At 44.5% G+C, this 18,660-nt stretch overlaps 1 protein-coding gene and 1 long non-coding RNA gene across 4 annotated transcripts in view; one reads left to right on the forward strand and one right to left on the reverse strand.

Annotated features, from left to right (window-relative positions):
* Window positions 1-4,104, forward strand: part of LOC134342702 (protein phosphatase 1 regulatory inhibitor subunit 16B-like) — a 215,146-nt gene extending 211,042 nt beyond the window's left edge. For all 3 annotated transcript variants that reach the window (XM_063041145.1, XM_063041147.1, XM_063041146.1), the window contains exon 11: window positions 1,968-4,104. In XM_063041145.1, the coding sequence (XP_062897215.1) occupies window positions 1,968-2,450 (483 nt within the window). In that variant the 3' untranslated portion in view covers window positions 2,451-4,104. The remainder of the gene's footprint in view (window positions 1-1,967) is intronic.
* Window positions 1-18,660, reverse strand: part of LOC134342703 (uncharacterized) — a 44,303-nt gene that overhangs the window by 15,891 nt on the left and 9,752 nt on the right. The window lies entirely within an intron of this gene.

The following is an 18,660-nucleotide window of genomic DNA, read 5'->3' on the forward strand; positions in this document are numbered from 1 at the left end:
ATAGGAAGAAATGGGAGTCGATGCTTTATTCAGATTAGCCATTGACTGTGTTGAATGACAGTGCAGGCTTGAAGGTCGAGTGTTTCTCCTGCTCCTGATTTATACACAGGACTCTTTCATTTGGAAGAGTACCTGTCCCTTTTAGGCTTTGAATTGGTGACAAATATTGATCTCTGTAGTTCTCTGTTTCGCCACTAGATGGCAAGAGATCACAAGACAACGCAAAGTGGAGCATTGCCGTTGGAGAGCAAACGCATCACTTCGTGGAAAAATATCCACATGGCATATTCAAATAGATTATTTAAAGTATTGCACATGGCTATAAATAACATAAGCTATCTTGACCTATTCTAAACAATAGCCAATTATTGTCCACCTTTTGCTTTTTGTCAATGGTCAGAGAATCTCTCTCTCTCCACTGTCTACTGTTGACCTACCTAATGGAGTGGGCATTAGAGATGGGGGGTCCTTGAAACTGCTGAATTATCTGAATTCCATCCAAAAATAAATGATAACGACCGACGCTTATTAAATCAAAGGTGCTGTAATTGTTAGTTTGCATAACTGCCTTTGGACCACAGTTCTGAATAAATCCAAACCTGTCAGACCTAAAGTGACTTAACATGTACGGTTTCTAGGGCACCTTCTCATGCAGATATCTATTAGAATTATATATGTAGAACACTATTTAGGACACATTATAAATGTCTCACATGAATAGGTCCTTCACCCCATGATGTTTTGCTTAACAAATTAAAACTAGTAATGAATCAAAGTTCAAAGTAAATTTATTATTAAAGTACATACACATCACCATATACAATCCTGAGAGTTGTTTTCTTGCGGGCATACTCAGTAAATGAAGAGCCACAACAGAATCAATGAAAGACCACACCTAGCAGGGCGGGCAAACAACCAATGAGAAAAAGACAATGAACTGTGCAAATACAAAACTGAGAGGAAAGCAAGCAATAAATATCGAGAACATGATGCCCTTACCAACCAAGAACCTATCAACCTCTGCTTTGAGTATATCCAATGACTTGGCCTCCACAGGCGTCCGTGGCAATGAGTTCCACAGATTCACCACCCTCTGCCTAAAGAAATTCCTCTTCATCTCTGTTCTAAATGGATGTCTTTCTATTCTGAGGCTGATCCCGCTAGTCTTCTACTCCTCCACTATAGGAAACATCCTCTCCATGTGAACGATAACTAGGCCTTTCAATATTTGATAAGTTTCAATGAAATCCCTCTCATTCTTCCAAACTCCAGTGAGTACAGGCCCAAAACCATCAAACATTCCTTTTAGATTAATTTAAGGTGGAAACTGACAGAACTTGATTGGTAAGGGGGTTAAGGGTGTTACAGGTTACGGGGAGAAGGCAGGAGAATCAGTTTGAAAAAATGAATCATCCATGTTTGAATGGCAGAGACATAAGAACATAAGAAATAGGAGCAGGAGTCAGCCACCTGGCCCGTCAAGCCTGCTCTGCCATTCAATAAGATCATGGCTGATCTGTCCATGGACTACCTGCCTTGTCCCCATAACACTTAATTCCCCTACAATGCAAAAATCTATCCAACCTTGTCTTAATATATTTACTGAGGTAGCCTCCACTGCTTCATTGGGCAGAGAATTCCACAGATTCACCACTCTTTGGGAAAAGCAGTTCCTCCTCATTTCCGTCCTAAACCTACTCCCCTGACTCTTGAGGCTATGTCCGAATGGCCTAATTCTAGTCCGATATCTTACTGTTTATAGCCTGGGCTTCCATTATCTCTCAGGACACAACCAACCCCGGCATGAGGGTAGTTCTCCTCATTGACAATTCTCAGGAAGCTCCCAACTGATTTACTGTATGTTCTTAATGTTATGTTACACTGATTATTCATACACCCACTGCCACTTACTTTTACTTTGCATAGCTATTAGAAAGTAATCACTTCCTCTCCTGGTTTAAATGCAGGATTTGTCCTCCATCTCCCAAACTGAGCATGAACAAACCCAATCCATGGAAGAGCCACCTGATACATCGACTCCAGCATCCCAGCGGTCGATGTCCAAAACTGACTCCCTGAGGACACCCAGCACTGAAGACAAGCTGAACGGGCAGGTTTTCCATGGTCGCTGTGATGCGACCCCCTCACCACAGCTCAACAAGGACAGGAGTTGCCAGACGCTGTCAGAGTTGAAGAGACAACGGGCAGCTGCCAAGCTGAGGAAGCAGGCACCTCAGGACACTGACTTGGCAAACGGTCAGGGAAGGGTGTTGGAGAAGAACCAGCTTCACCCAAAGAACTGCTTGGTGGGCTCAAGGACATCGGAGGTCAGTTTCAACGGGAGCTCCCCCTCCTACTCTTACTCCAGTGGGGACCCGCCAATATTAAAACTTAAGGCCCCCTTGGAGGAGCCGGAGGTAAAGAGACAAGGCTGCTGTAGGATTGTGTGATGGAAGGGATGGCAAGGAAGACAAACCGTTGTTTCAGGATGCAGTTCTTAGAAGCGGCTGCTTGGATGACAAGGTTCACGTTGGAACTTCTCCGTGAAAGTACTGACATAAGAATGTTAACTTAAGCACTATTTTAACTAATTGCTCGAGGCAATTAAAGTGCAACTTTGCGGAGTTCTTCGTTCTGTGGGGTAGGAGTGAATGGCTGTGAAATTGCCTGGAGCTCCTAATACCTCTAGTGGGATATAGGTCACTCACTCTACTGCTGGAGTCCCTAACTATCCACAAAGTTAAGGGTTACTCATGATAATTGCTTGGAATTCCTAACAATCCAGCTGGTATATGTTATGTACTGTATATTGTCTGGACTTGCCAACTATCCAATGAAATACTGGTTACGATTTCACTGTGCATAATTCTTGATTCTCCTAGACAAACATTTAAAGGGATTATTTCTCACCTACTGTAATGTCAATTCAGTGAGTCCAATTGACTGCTGTTTATCTTCTACAACCACTTGCTGGAAATAAATGTCAGCTTTATACAGTTTAGTTCAAAATAGAATTTAAGCAAAATGCGACAGATTTAATGACTCTTGTTGAGTATTCAAGCATTGTGCACTTGCCTTGTTTAAGATTTCTGATGTATCAGTGTAACTTGGTCCTGAAAACACCGCACTACTCTCTTGTGGAGAAAGTTATCATTTTAAGTGCAATGGTATTGTGCCCTCACAAGGAAGAGGAAGCGTCGTGAATAGGGGGAGATCAAGAAAATCGATCTGTCATTCCTTTTCACAGCCAGGTCCACCGTAGTCACAGAGGCATATTTGGTTTTAATACCCCGCTGTACGGTAACCATTCTTGTAGCACGCTGGTGCAACCGTTTGCAGTGCTGCCACAAAGTTTTGGTGACCACGGTTGGATCTTGCCTCCAGTTCTGTCTGTGTGGGGTTTGCACATTCCCTCTGGGTGCTCTGCTCTCCTCCCATATCCCAAGATGTTGATAGGTCACTTAACTACTGTAAATTACATCTAGTGTATGTATGCGGGTGGTAGGAGAATTCGGAAGTAAATGGTCATTTGAGAGAGAGAGAATGGAACTGGGATTGATGTAGTTGCTCTGAGAGCTATCACAGATCCAATGGGCCAAATGGCCTAAATTGTAAGAAAAGATGACCAAATATACCTACAGAAGCCAAGAGAATTCAGTTCCTCGGGCAGGACTGACACAAACATTGGTCTGTCCTGTAGACTGATCTCCCTTTCAGTCCTGCCTTGTCACACTCATCCCCAACACCCAATCGGAGCAAACGCATCCTGTATAAACTTGAACAAGAAATTGAATCGTAGTGTATTGCACATTTGCACGATGTGATTATAGTAACTGAAGATCTTACAGTATTGTTAAAGGGCAAAATCCCACTGCATCAAAGTTCAAAGTAAGTTTATTATCAAAGTACGTATTTGTCACCATATACTACTTTAAGATTCATTTCTTGCAGGCATTTACTGGAAAATAAGGAAATACCATAGAATTTATGAAAAACTATAAATAACAAAAACTGACAAAAATGTGCAAAAGAAGACAAATTGTGCAAATAATGAAAAAGTAAATAAATATTATTGAATTGCAGAGTTCTTGAAAATGAGTCTTTCAGTTGTGGAGTGAGTGAAGATACCAACACTGGTTCAGGAGCATGACGGTTGCAAGGTAATAACTGTTCCTGAACCTGGTGGTGTGGGACCCAAGGCTTCTGTATCTTCTTCCCAATGGCAGCAGTGAAAAGAGAGCACGGCCTGGATGGTTAGGGTCCTTGATGATTGATGCTGCTTTCATGTGACAGCGCTCCTTGTAAATATGCTCAATGGTGGGGAGGGCTTTGCCTGTGATGGAGTGGGCTATATCCACCACTCTCTGTAGACTTGTCTGGCCCTGTGCATTGGTGTTTCCATACCAGGCTGTGAACTAACCAGTCGGGATACATTCCACTGTGCATCTATAAAAGTTTGTCAAAGTTTTAGATGACATGCCAAATCTATGCAAACTTCTAAGAGAGTGTGGGAGGCGGGGGATTGCTGTTGTGCCTTCTTTGTGCCGGCACTTGTATGCTGCACCCAGGCTAATTGAGTAGTTCCAGTTTGCCCGGAATAGTCACTTCCAGCACCGAGCCCAAATCCTAGGCTGCTGCATCCACTCATTCCCTGACCTAATGTTTAACCCAGACCCAGTGGGTCAGTATTCTCATTGCTACTTGGGCATGAATTGGCTGCTACCTCTGTCCCCAAGAGCAATGGAATCTGCACCCCATGCACTGACTCATCAGCTGTAAAGCACCAAGCCAAGGCCTGAGGTTGCCACAGGTGCTACCTAAACATGTTTTGCTTTATTCCTCAGAACTGATTAAATATTCTTGCTCTTTGGGCAGACGTGTACCTCCATTTATTGACAGTAGACAATCCACCATAACTCAGGAGAGTTTCTTAGCTTCCATTTCCCTAAGAGCTGACCTATAGCAGCTTTCTCTCCCACTCCTAAAGGCGTTAGAACATACTGTCAGTTTTATATCGCCACTTTATTGAGCACTTACCTAATAAAGTGGCTACTGAGCGTATGTTTGTGGAATTCTACTGCTGTAGCCCATCCACTTCAAGGTTGGATGTGTTGTGCATTCAGAGATGCTCTTCTGCACACCGCTGTGGTAACACCTGATTACTTGAGTTACTGTTACCTTCCTTTCAGCTTGAACCAGTCTGGCCCTTCTCCTCTGGCCTCTCTCATTAACAAGGTATTTTCACCCACAGAACTGCCACTCTGCTGATTTTTTTTTGGCTTGTTTTCCACACCATTTACTATAAACTCTGAGTAGGGTTCCCAACCTGGGCACCTCAACCTTTCAGTTAATGGTAAGGGTCTATATGGCATAAAAAAAGTTGGGAACCCCTGAAACTGTTGTGCATGAAAATCCCAGGAAATCAGCAGTTTCCGAGATACTCAAATCACCCCATCTGACACCAACAGTCATTCCACAGTCAAACTCACTTGGATCACATTTATTCCCCATTCTGATGTTTGGTCTGAACAACAACTGAACCTCTTGACCATGTCTGCATGCTTTTATGCATTGATTTGTTGCCACATGATTGGCTGATTAGGCATTTGCATTAATGAGCAGGTGTACAGGTGTACCTAATAAAGTGGCCACTGAGTGTAGAATATAGAACAGTGTGGCACAGAACCAGGCCCTTCAGCCCACGAGTAATCAAAATACTTTACTGAACCAATCCCTTCAGACTACACAACGTCCATATCCTTCCATTTCCTGCATAGCCATGTGCCAGTCTAAGAGCCTCTTGAATGCCTCTTTGTATTTGCCTCTACTACTATCTTGGCAGAACATTCCATGCACCAATGTTTCTCTGTGTAAAGACATGCCCCAAACATCATCTTTGAACATGCCCCCTATCAGCTTAAATGCATATCCCTTTAACGTGTTAGACAATTCAGCTCTTTCATAATATGTGTCCTCTAATCCAAGCAGTACCCAGATAAATCTCTTCCGCACCCTCTCCAAAGTCTCGACGTCCTTCCGATAATGAGACAACGAGAACTAAACGCAATTCTCCAGCTACAGCCTAAATAGCATAATATAAAGGTCAAACAAGAGAAAGTCTGCAGATGCTGGAAATCCAAAGCAAAGCATACAAAATGCTGGAGGAGCTCAGCAGATCAGGCAGCTTCTATGGAAAAGAGTAAACAGTCAATGTTTCAGGCCAAGACCATTCCTCAGGGCACTTTTGGTCCTGAAGTAGGGTCTCGGCCTGAAATGTCAACTGTTTATTCATTTCCAGAGATGCTGCCTGACCTACTGAACTCCTCCAGGGCATTTTGTGTGTGTTGCTTCATATCTTACAACTGAAATGTACTTGTCTTTATAGCTGAGTTGGGACAACTCTTGAAATCAATTCCTCAGCCAATAAAGGCAAGCATGTCATGTGCCTTCTTCACCATTATCAAGCCGTGCGCCACTTTCAGGGAACTATAGATTTGGACCCCAAGATCCCTCTGCTCAGCAACACTGTTATGAGTCTTGCCATAAACAGTGCACATAAACAGACCCTTTAAATTTGATCTCTTAAATTGCAACACTTCTCATGTTTGGCCAGGTTAAGCTCCATCAACCATTTCTCCTCCTGTATCTGCAACTTATCCATATCACACTGTATCCTTTGGGAGAATTCCACTCTCTACAACACCTCCAATCTTTGTATCATCTCAAACTTACTAACCCACCCATCTGTTCTCATCCAGGTTATCCATATATATCACAAACAACAGGGGTCCAATTATTGATCACAGACCTCCAGTCAGAATAAGTCCCATTGACCACTTCTATGGGCAAACCAATTCAGAATCCAAATGGCCAATTCACTCTGGTTCCCATGCATCTTAATCTTCCTGATGAGCCTCCCATGAGGGACCTTGTCAAATGCTTTATGAAAACGCATGTAGACAACCTCCACAGGTCAACTTTCATCAATCGGGTTAGTAAGAAACGACTCACCCCACACAAGGTCATGCCGAGTGCCTCTAATTAGGCCATGGTTTTCCAATTGTTCATGAATCCCATCCATAGGAACCCGCTCCAGTAACTTCTCTACCACACTGTGAAACTCACCAGTGTATAGTTTCAAAGATTCCATTCTTGAATTAATAGAACAACATTGGCTACCCACTAGTCTGTTGGGGCCTTACCTGTGGCTAGAGAATACATGAAGATATTGGTCAAGGCCCCAGCAATCTATCTCTTGCCTCGCCCAATAATCTTTGATATATCCCATCAGGTCGGGGGGACTTAGCTACCATAATGTTCTTTAAGAGATCCAACACTACATTCTTCATTATCTCGAAATATCCTAGCATAGATTAACATGCTCCACACATCTCCTTGATAAGTACTGACACCACGTGCTCATTTAGGGGCACACCCTCAATTTCATCTGTAAGCACATGTTCCCTCCTTTATCCCTGAGTGGGCATACCTGCCCGTTTGTTGGCTTATACTTTATTAAAGATGTTTGTGTTCTAGCGCCTTCTGATCACAGTTGGGCAAGGGTTGGACTTGGCAGAAGATGGGAAGTTATTGAAGAATGAGAATCATTCCAACTTTCTGTGAGGTCAGAAACTTAACACAGATGGCATCAAACCCGAAACCTTCCCAATGTCCATTGTGGCTGAGGTCATAACACACCAGGACTTTGAGTCAGGTAAAGGGTTCAACACAAAAGTCTGGCCATTTCACTCATGGGTCATCACAGGCTCTGCACCTTGAATGACAGTTTAAGCACAGGAGTTCATGTCTGTAATATTGGGAGTTACCCTGGTGTCTTGAGCAATATCCTGGACACCATATCTCTAACATCTGGACTTCGTCATCATAGTGACTGAGGGAGCTTCGGTGCATTTCTTGCATTAGAACAGTGACTCCATTTCAAAAGTACATTCAATAGTCCAGATACTCCGATTGTCAGAAATCCTGATGTCCCAACATCTGGCTCACACATTAGTCCAGAACGTGCATCCAGAGGGTCCGAGGGTCAGCTGTTATGTGGTTCCGACTGTGAGCTGTTGCGTGGTTGGAAATAGATTTGGAGTTCTGGAATACCGGGGGTCAGGAATGGAGCTGGGCCAGGAGAGTTTATATAATTCTTGCTGCCTTTAAACTAGTCAGGTTCACTGGAAAGATTATTATTCTGCAGTGTAACATGACAAAAAATGAAATAAATTGTGCTTGGGTAACATCCAATAATCAAGAAAATTTGCTAGTGTGGCACTACCAAAGTTTGAATTGGTTTAGTTTATTATTTTTTACTTGGAGATACAGCACAGTAACAGACTCTTCCAGCCCAATGAGCCATTACTGTCACATGGACCAAGATGCAGTAGAAGGCTTTTGTTTGCATGTCATTCAGAGAGGACATCAGAGTACATTGAGATAGTAAGAAGGAAACCAGAATACAGAATACAGTGTTAAGGTTACCCAAGGTGCAGTGCAGGTGGACAAATAAAGTCCAAAGGCCACCACGAGGTAGATTGGAAGATCCAGAGTTAATTTTTTAGCATATGAGAGGTTGTGTTAAGCCTCTGATAACAACATGTTAGAATCTGACTTGGAGCCTTGTGGTACATGAGACTATAAGACATCGGAGTAGAATTGGGCCTTTGGTCCATTAATTCTGCTCTTCCGCTCCATCATGCTGATTTATTATCCCTCTCAAGCCCATTCTTCTGCTTTCTCCATGTAACGTTTGACACCCTGACTAATCAAGAATCTATCAAACTCTGCTTTAAGTATGCCCAGTGACTTGGCCTCCATAGCCGTTCATGGCAATGAATTCCACAGACTCACCACCTTATGGCTAAAGGGACGTCCTTCTATTCTGAGGCGGTGCCCTCTGGTCCCACAATAGGAAATATCCTCCCCACGTCCACTCTATCTCGGCCTTTAAATATCTGATAGCTTTCAATGCAATCCACCGCCCCCCCCCCCAAATTCTTCTAAACTCTGGGCCCAGAGCAACAAATACTCCTCATACGTGAACTCTTTAATTCCCTGAATCCTGCTTGTGAGTCTTCTCTGGACCCTTTTCAATGCCAGCACATCCTTTCTTAGATAAGGCACTCAAACTTTTAATCCTTACATGCTCTCAATCTTCCAAGGATGCTGAGTTATCAGGGTTTTATTTTACTCCATTAACTGTAAAGTAATTGAGGAAATCCTGAAATAGAGTCGAACAATATAGACTGTGTAAAAGTCTCAGCAGGAAGCACCAGAGAAACATTCTGTAAAGATCAATAAACCAATTGTTTGGAATCAAATGACCTTGCCTGGTGTCTCAGGGCTGGGTGTGCCTGCATCTGCACCAACTCCCACCCCGGCATTCCTCCTCTGCCACCCATCCCACACACCTCCTGTGGGGCTCCAGCTTCACCATTCCCACGAGATTTACAAACTTGCTCTCTGCTCCACGTTGACAAATATAGTACTGTTCAAAAGTCTTAGGCAACCTACCTATATATGTGTGCCTAAGGCTTTTGTACAGTTCTGTAAAAGCACGTGGAGACATAACATGTCGGAATTTGGAGCAATAAAAAACAAATTGCTGGAAGAACTCAGTGAGTTGAGCAGCATCCGTGAGGGTAAATGAACAGTCCACATTTCAACCCTAAACACTGACTGTCAATTACTTTTACGAATGCTGCCTGACCCCCTGAGTTCCTCCAACATTTCTTTTGTGTATTTACTTACTTTTGAGTGTGCTGAGCACAGGACTTAAAGGTTCAAAGGTTCATTTATTTTAAAGTATGTATGCAGTATACAACTCTGAGATTCATCTTCTCCAGATAGCCATGAAACAAATAAAAACATGGAAGCCATTCAAAGAGAAACATCAAATCAATCCCCAGCACAAAAAAGTGGCAACGCAATCATCAACCTACACTCCCCCCCAAATCCCCCTCCCATGCACAGGAAAAACTAACAAAATGCAACAAGAATATCAATCCCCAAAACCCCCCCTCCCCTTGCACAAAAAAAAATGAGAAAGAACGGGCAAAAACACAGAATATAAAAACCATAAGACTGAAAAAGTCCACAGTCCATAAACACAGAACCTCAGTAACACCCTCTGACATCATCAAAAGAGAGAGACACCACTTGAAAACAAAGTTTCACCCTCCGGCAACAGGGAGCTGCCACAAGGCAATAGGCCACCACACATTCCTTCTCTGGCAGCAAAGGGATCAAAAGGCCTGCAGAACACTTGCTCACCTTCCACATTTGCCTCGATGTTTCAGTCTTCCTCGATGCTTCAATCGGTGAAATGAAGTCAAACGACAGTTCACTTCCCATATCTGCATTTCTTGTGGGCGTTCCAGCTCGTGCTCGCTTCCTGAAATTTTCTCAGAGAAAGCTAAGGGCTCAATTAATCTCCAAACTGTAAATGGCAGGCTCTAACAGTTCCAGAAACATGTTTAAGACAAACAGCAGATGTAAATGAAGTGTACTTCTTGTGCAGTTACTCTGCACCCTTGAATATTACGGAAGATCGGAGAAGGGTGAAGAATGCTGTCAGATTCCAACCACTCAGTTTGTGCCTCTGCCCTATGTTAATCGACTTTAAAGTGTGTAGCCCCCCTGGCCACCCTCAGGGTCGCTCGGCTCGCTGTCGTTCTGATGCTCTGTCCGCCAGAGAAAGCAGGATCTCCCAGTGGCCATACATTTTAATTCCACGTCCCATTCCCATTCTGACATGTCTATCCACGGCCTCCTCTACTGTAAAGATGAAGCCACACTCAGGTTGGAGGAACAACACCTTATATTCCGTCTGGGTAGCCTCCAACCTGATGGCATGAACATTGACTTCTCTAACTTCCTCTAATGCCCCACCTCCCCCTCGTACCCCATCCGTTATTTATTTATATACACACATTCTTTCGCTCTCTCTCCTTTTTCTCCCTCTGTCCCTCTGACTATACACCTTGCCCATCCTCTGGGTTTTCCCTCCCTCCCCCTTTTCTTTCTCCCTGTGCCTCCTGTCCTATGATCCTCTCATATCCCTTTTGCCAATCAACTGTCCCGCTCTTGGCTCCGTCCCTCCCCCTCCTGTCTTCTCCTATCATTTTGGATCTCCCCCTCCCACTTTCAAATCTCTTACTAGCTCTTCTTTCTGTTAGTCCTGATGAAGGGTCTCGGCCCGAAACGTCGACAGTACCTCTTCCTAGAGATGCTGCCTGGCCTGCTGCGTTCACCTGCAACTTTGATGTGTGTTGCTTGAATTTCCAGCATCTGCAGAATTCCTCGTGTTTGCATAATTATAACATATAGTTACAACAGTGCAAAGCAATACCGTAATTTGATAAAGAACAGACCATGGACACGGTTAAAAAAAAAGTCTCGAAGTCTCTCGAAAGTCCCATCGTCTCACGCAGATGGTAGAAGGGAGAAACTCTCCCTGCCATGAGCTTCCAGCGCCGCAAACTTGCTGATGCAACACCCTGGAAGCACCCGACCACAGCCGACTCTTGAGTCCGTCCGAAAACTTTGAGCCTTCGGCCAGCCCTCCGACACCAAGCATTGAGCACTATCTCTGCCGAGTGCTTCGATCCCGATCCCGGCCCCGGCAACAGGCAATAGGCAAAGCCGAGGATTTGGGCCTTCCCCTCCAGAGATTCTCGATCGCACAGTAGCAGCGGCAGCGAAGCGGGCATTTCAGAAGTTTCTCCAGATGTTCCTCCATGCTTCTCATATCTGTCTCCACCAAATCAGGATTGTGCACAGCCCCTACTTAACAAATACGATATCATTTCAGAGTGGCCGTGCTCTCTGCGTCGCGCCACCATCTTCTCCTCCCCTCCCTATTGTGAATCCTCAACTCTCATTTGCTGCTCAACAGGTTGTATTGGCTCTACTTCAAAACTATTTGCTGTCCTTGCTACTGCGAGGTTGGGGACGTTCAATTTGGTAGTAATATTCATCCTCACTGTCGCTGGCTGGCTCACTCTCCTTCCTTTCATCAGAACATAAGAAATAGGAGCAGGAGTAGGCCATCTGGCACATCAAGCCGGCTCCACCATTCAATAAGATCATGGCTGATCTGGCCATGGACTCATCTCCACCTACCTGCCTTTTCCCCATAATCCTTAATTCTCCTACTATGCAAAAATCTATCCAACCTTGTCTTAAATATAGTTACTCAGGTAGCCTCCATTGTTTCATTGGGCAAAGAATTCCACAGATTCACCACTCTCTGGGAAAAGTAGCTCCTCCTTATCTCCGTCCTAAATCTACTCCCCTGAATCTTAAGGCTATGTCCTCTAGTTCTAGTCTCATGTACCAGTGGAATCAATTTTCCTGTCTCTATCCTATCTATCCCTTTCATAATTTTATACATTACTATAAGATCTCCTTTCATTCTTCTGGATTCCAGTGAGTACAGTCCCAGGTGACTCAATCTGTCCTTGTAGTCTAACCCCCTCATCTCTGGAATCAAAGGAATCTTTAGGTGGATGATCCCTGGTGCTCCGTTTTGGCAGACACATAGAACATAGAACATAGAACAGTACAGCACAGTACAGGCCCTTTGGCCCACAATGTTGTGCCGACCCTTAAACCCTGCCTCCCGTATAACCCCCCCCCACCTTAAATTCCTCCATATACCTGTCTAGTAGTCTCTTAAACTTCACGAGTGTATCTGCCTCCACCACTGACTCAGGCAGTGCATTCCATGCACCAACCACTCTCTTAGTAAAAAACTTCCTGTAATATCCCCCTTGAACTTCCCACCCCTTACTTTAAAGCCATGTCCTCTTGTATTGAGCAGTGGGGCCCTGGGGAAGAGGCACTGGCTATCCACTCTATCTATTCCTCTTATCATCTTGTACACCTCTATCATGTCTCCTCTCATCCTCCTTCTCTCCAAAGAGTAAACCCCTAGCTCCCTTAATCTCTGATCATAATGCATACTCTCTAAACCAGGCAGCATCCTGGTAAATCTCCTCTGTACCCTTTCCAATGCTTCCACATCCTTCCCATAGTGAGGCGACCAGAACTGGACACAGTATTCCAAGTGTGGCCTAACCAGAGTTTTATAGAGCTGCATCATTACATCGTGACTCTTAAACTCTATCCCTCGACTTATGAAAGCTAACACCCCATAAGCTTTCTTAACTACCCTATCTACCTGTGAGGCAACTTTCAGGGATCTGTGGACATGTACCCCCAGATCCCTCTGCTCATCCACACTACCAAGTATCCTGCCATTTACTTTGTACTCTGCCTTGGAGTTTGTCCTTCCAAAGTGTACCACCTCACACTTCTCCGGGTTGAACTCCATCTGCCACTTCTCAGCCTGCTCCTGCATCCTATCAATGTCTCTCTGCAATCTTCGACAATTCCCTACACTATCTACAACACCACCAACCTTTGTGTCATCTGCAAACTTGTCACCCTTCTATCCCCACATCCAGGTCGTTAATAAAAATCACAAAAAGTAGAGGTCCCGGAACAGATCCTTGTGGGACACCACTAGTCACAATCCTCCAATCTGAATGTACTCCCTCCACCACCACTCTCTGCCTTCTGCAGGCAAGCCAATTCTGAATCCACCTGGCCAAACTTCCCTGGATCCCATGCCTTCTGACTTTCTGAATAAGCCTACCATGTGGAACCTTGTCAAATGCCTTACTAAAATCCATATAGATCACATCCACTAAGCACTACCCTCATCTATATGCCTGGTCACCTCCTCTATCAGGCTTGTTAGACACGATCTGCCCTTCACAAAGCCATGCTGATTGTCCCTGATCAGACCATGATTCTCTAAATGCCCATAGATCCTATCTCTAGGAATCTTTTCCAACAGCTTTCCCACCACAGACGTAAGGGTTACTGGTCTATAATTACCCGGACTATCCCTACTACCTTTTTTGAACAAGGGGACAACATTCGCCTCCCTCCAATCCTCCGGTACCATTCCCATGGACAACGAGGACATAAAGATCCTAGCCAGAGGCTCAGCAATCTCTTCCCTCACCTCGTGGAGCAGCCTGGAGAATATTCCGTCAGGCCCCGGGGATTTATCTGTCCTAATGTATTTTAACAACTCCAACACCTCCTCTTCCTTAATATCAACATGCTCCAGAACATCAACCTCACTCATATTGTCCTCACCATCATCAACACCCTTGCTTTGTTGTGGCACTCATTTGTGGTTCAACATCCAAAGGCAGGCGTTCACGTGGCATGAGAAGTTTGCAATGTAGTACTCTGGACCTTCCTTTTCCTTGTTCAGGTTTTACTTCCTAGGTTGGCACATCCTCCCCAACCTTTCGTACAACAATATGGATGCAGTCCTCCCAATAGTTTCAAGCCTTTCCTGGGCCCCCGCGGGGTGTCAGATTCTTTACTAGGACACGATTCCAGGTTGTAGCCCTATAAATCTCACTCAGCTGTCATAATTTCTCTTATCTCTCCCCAGACCTTTTGCAATCTAAACGGGCTTCTTGCACACCTCTTTTCCATCTTTCCAAGTATTCACGGTGGGTTTCAGGACTTTTGTCAGTGTTCAAGCTAAAGAACATATCTGTGGTCAGTCTTGGCAATCTACCAAAGAGAAAGTAGAGCAAATAGAATCCTTTTACAGTACTTCTGACCTTGCACAGTCGTAAGTATAGACCATTTTATTCAATGACTCTTTCCAATTTTCTTTTTGACTTTCTGCTTGTGTTTTCAACATTTGCTGAAGGGTCGGGCTGAACCTCTGAACTTGTCCATTTCCCTGGGGGTGGTACGGTATAATTCTTGATCCTGCCTCGCCACTACGTTTTCTCAGTTGCATGATGAGTTGCTTCTCAAATTCAGCCCGTTGGTCATGGTGTATTTGTGACGGGAACCCAAACTTCAGGGCAAAGACATTGAAAAGACAGTCAGCGACAGTTTTTCCTGACTTCGAGGTTGTGGCATATGCCTGTGCAAATTGTGTAAAATGGTCAGTAATCACCAGAATGTACTTGCATCCACCCTTGCACGCCCAAGTGAAGAAAGTCAGCTGACACAAGTTCAAATGGCTACGTTGTCATGATGCTCTTGAGTGGTGCCCTCATTCCCTGACACAGCTTCTTTTGCCTGAGACAGGTATAGATTCTGAGTACATGGTGCTCAATGTCCCTCTGCATGTGGGGCCAGAAAAATCTTTCTCTTACCAGAGCTGTTGTGTGAGCAACACCTTGGTGCCCCTTTTTATCATGTAGCTCTTTCGGGACTGCACACTTGAAGTTCTCAGGTAGCTCGAGTTGTGTTTGTTGGGTAGTTTTCTGATGAAGGATGCAATCCTCATCCAATACTAATTTATCCCACTCTCACAGAAAGCACCTGGTTCGCTTGCTTAACATCTGCATTTGTTGAAAAGTAGGTTTCAAACCTCAGCATACAAGGTCGATTACCGTTTTGATGTCTCCATCCTTTTCCTGTCTTGCCGGATCTCTCTCCTGGACGGTGGTGGAACAGACGTGTTCACTGAGTCAACATTTACTGTGTCTAACGGTACAGATACTGCCATGGACCGGGTATGTCTGCATTATGCTGCACTTCAATGACCTGGACTGTGGCTCCCACTGAATCGGACAAGGTGCCTTCCATGCACTCACTCAGAGTCGTTTCCATGGTGACCAACATTCGGGACAAAAAGTCAGCATCGACATTTTCTTTTCCTGAGCGATAATGGATGGTGAAGTAGAAACCGGCCAGTTCAGTAATCCATCTATATACAATTGCATTCGATTTTGCTGAAGTCAGATCATACGTGAGGTTGCTGTCACTGTAAACTGTGAATATTGAGGCACATTACAGGTAATCCCTAAATTTTTCAGTAACTTCCCATTTCAAGGCGAGGAATTCCAATTTCCCACTGTGTGAGCCATAGTTTTTTTCTGCATTCATCAATGTTCGTGAACCATATGTCATTACTCTCAATTTACCATCTTGCTTTTGATACAGGACTGCTCCCAACCCCTGATTGGAGGCATCAATGTGGAGAATGAGTGGCTGTGCAAAGTCTGGGAACCCCAGAACAGGTGGCTGTACCAGGGAGTCAATCAACTTCTCCGAAGTTTCTTGATGCGTCTCTGTCCACCTGATTGATTTGCGAGAAGTCACACAGCTCCTCTTCTTATTTCTCTTTCTGATGCTGCCCCAACTGAGCTGGTTTTAACATAGAAACATAGAAATGTTTCAAATGTTTTTTTGGTTACTCTCGTCTCTGCTTTTTAACAGGTCATAGAGGGGGGTCACGATTCAAGAAAAATCTTTAATGTACTGCCCATAGTAGTTTAATAGATGCAGAATCTTTCTCAGTTCTACGACTGTGCCTGGCCTCTTCTCTTTTGGCACTGTTACTGCCAGGGTGTCTGCAGGATCCATCTGATTTCCCCTGCCTACACAATTCTGCCCAGGTTATGAACCTCGTCCTTAAAGAGCCCACACTGCTCGGTTTAAGTTGCATTCCCTGTGCCCGCATTTGCTGTAGCACTCTTCCCCTTCTCTCATCAAAGGTCTTAGAGAACACCAGCGTGTCATCCATGGTACACAGACTCGTCTCTTAATCCTTCAAGGCACTCTTCCATGAAACGTTGGTAGGCTGCAGGCGCATTCATGAGTCCAAAGGAGATTAAAAACCACTCATCCAAGCCCCAGGGGGTCATGAACGCCGTTAATGGCTTGCTTTCCTTCATCATGAATCCTTGGTGGTATGGTCAAGTAACAGGGACCAGCATTACCGCCTAAGCTGTCTGCACTGGTGGAATGGGCTGGCTGTCACGAATAGTTTTCTTATCAGGTTGAGAGTTAAAGGGCAAAAGTTTAGGGGTAACATGAGGGGGAACTTCTTTACTCAGACAATGGTGGCTGTGTGGAATGAGCTTCCAGCAGAAGTGGTTGAGGCAGGTTCGATGTTGTCATTTAAAGTTAAATTGGATAGATATATGGACAGGAAAGGAATGGAGGGTTTTGGGCTGAGTGCAGGTCGGTGGGACTAGGTGAGAGTAAGAGTTTGGCACGGACTAGAAGGGCCGAGGTGGCCTCTTTCTGTGCTGTAATTGTTATATGGTTATATGGTTATAGGTCCCTATAATCAATACAGAGACGAAGGTTTCCATCTTTCTTTCTAACACACATGATTGGCGAGGCGCAAGGAGAGTTAGATTTCTCGATCCGTGATCCTGTGGATGATTAAGTCATGCAAGTAATCCTTCATTTTGTTGTAGAGGGTTTTTGGAACTGAAATATAAGAGCAGGCAACCGGTTCATCAGCTTTGAGAGAGATACTCAGCTGCAACTCTTTGATACATCCAATGTCATTGTCTAATTTTGAGAAAGAACGACATTCTTCTCATAGCATCTGCTTCACAATCTGCTGCTGTTGTATATTTAGGTGGCTCACATCGACTGGGGTATCGGATAAATCAGAGTCGAGTTCACCCATATCATCCTCTATTTGGTGTCAAGTGGCTGGGTCGAATATGGCACCTTCTTGCACAGTGATAGGCACAGGGATTTAACCGTTTGTACTGTCCCGAGCACTGTCTTCTCAGCAAGGACGATGCCATGGTCTGTTCTGTTGTGCACACTAGTAACTATGTATGGATGTGCACCCCTCTGGAGTGTTGCAAGTTTTTCACACAGTTCAAGGCTTCTGGTTCAAAGAGCATTATTTTGTCTTCTCTAACAAATGGAGGCTGTACATAGCATTGAATTTGCGTTGTTGTATATTCTGGTACGTTAACTCTCTCCTTTGTCGTTTTTACTCAATGCTCACTGGGACTGTCAATGTTAATCAGATTGATAAATGCCTTGATTTTGCTTCTCTTAAGGCTGGGAATTCAGCTCTTACTACTTCATACAACATTCTCCCTTCCTGTCTTCCTTCGTCACTCTCCCTTATCATCTGTTCAATCATGTTGAATCCAATGATGGGATGGGATAGAGGTCTGCCTTTGTAGTACGTCTAACAAAAAGGGGGAGACAAATATAACATAAATGTTGTCATGTCCATGCATCGATCACTTCATGGTGAATGAGTACAGCGTGTACTGCCCCTCCCTCGGCATTCTGGCAGGCATGAGCAATCGATCGCGTGCTGAAGATTGAATGCAAGCCCTTACAAGTCAATGGCAGACTCGGTCCTCAATACTATAAGAGAATACCTTGCACGCACAGAATATCGTCCTTACTCATTTGGAGAAGAAGGATGCTTGTGTCAGAATGCTGTTCTTGGACTACAGTCAGCATTCAACACCATTGTTCCATCCAGGCTCGACAAGAAGCTCAGAGACCTCGGCCTTGACCCTGTCTTGTGCAGCTGGATCCTGGACTTCCTGTCAGATCACCAGCATGTTGTAAGGGTGGGCTCCCTCACCTCCAACCCTCTGACTCTCAATACAGGAGCCCCTCAGGGTTGCATACTGAGTCCCCTCCTTTACTCCCTGTGTACCCATGACTGTTTTGCCACCCACAGCTCCAATCTGCTAATTAAATTTGCTGACAACACTACATTGATTGGCCTTATCTCAAACAATAATGAGGTGGCCTACAGGGAAGAAGTCATCTCCCTGACACAATGGTGTCAAGAAAACAACCTCTCCCTTAATGTCGCCAAAA

This window comes from Mobula hypostoma, chromosome 2, assembly GCF_963921235.1.
Source record: "Mobula hypostoma chromosome 2, sMobHyp1.1, whole genome shotgun sequence".
Lineage (NCBI taxonomy): Eukaryota > Metazoa > Chordata > Chondrichthyes > Myliobatiformes > Myliobatidae > Mobula > Mobula hypostoma.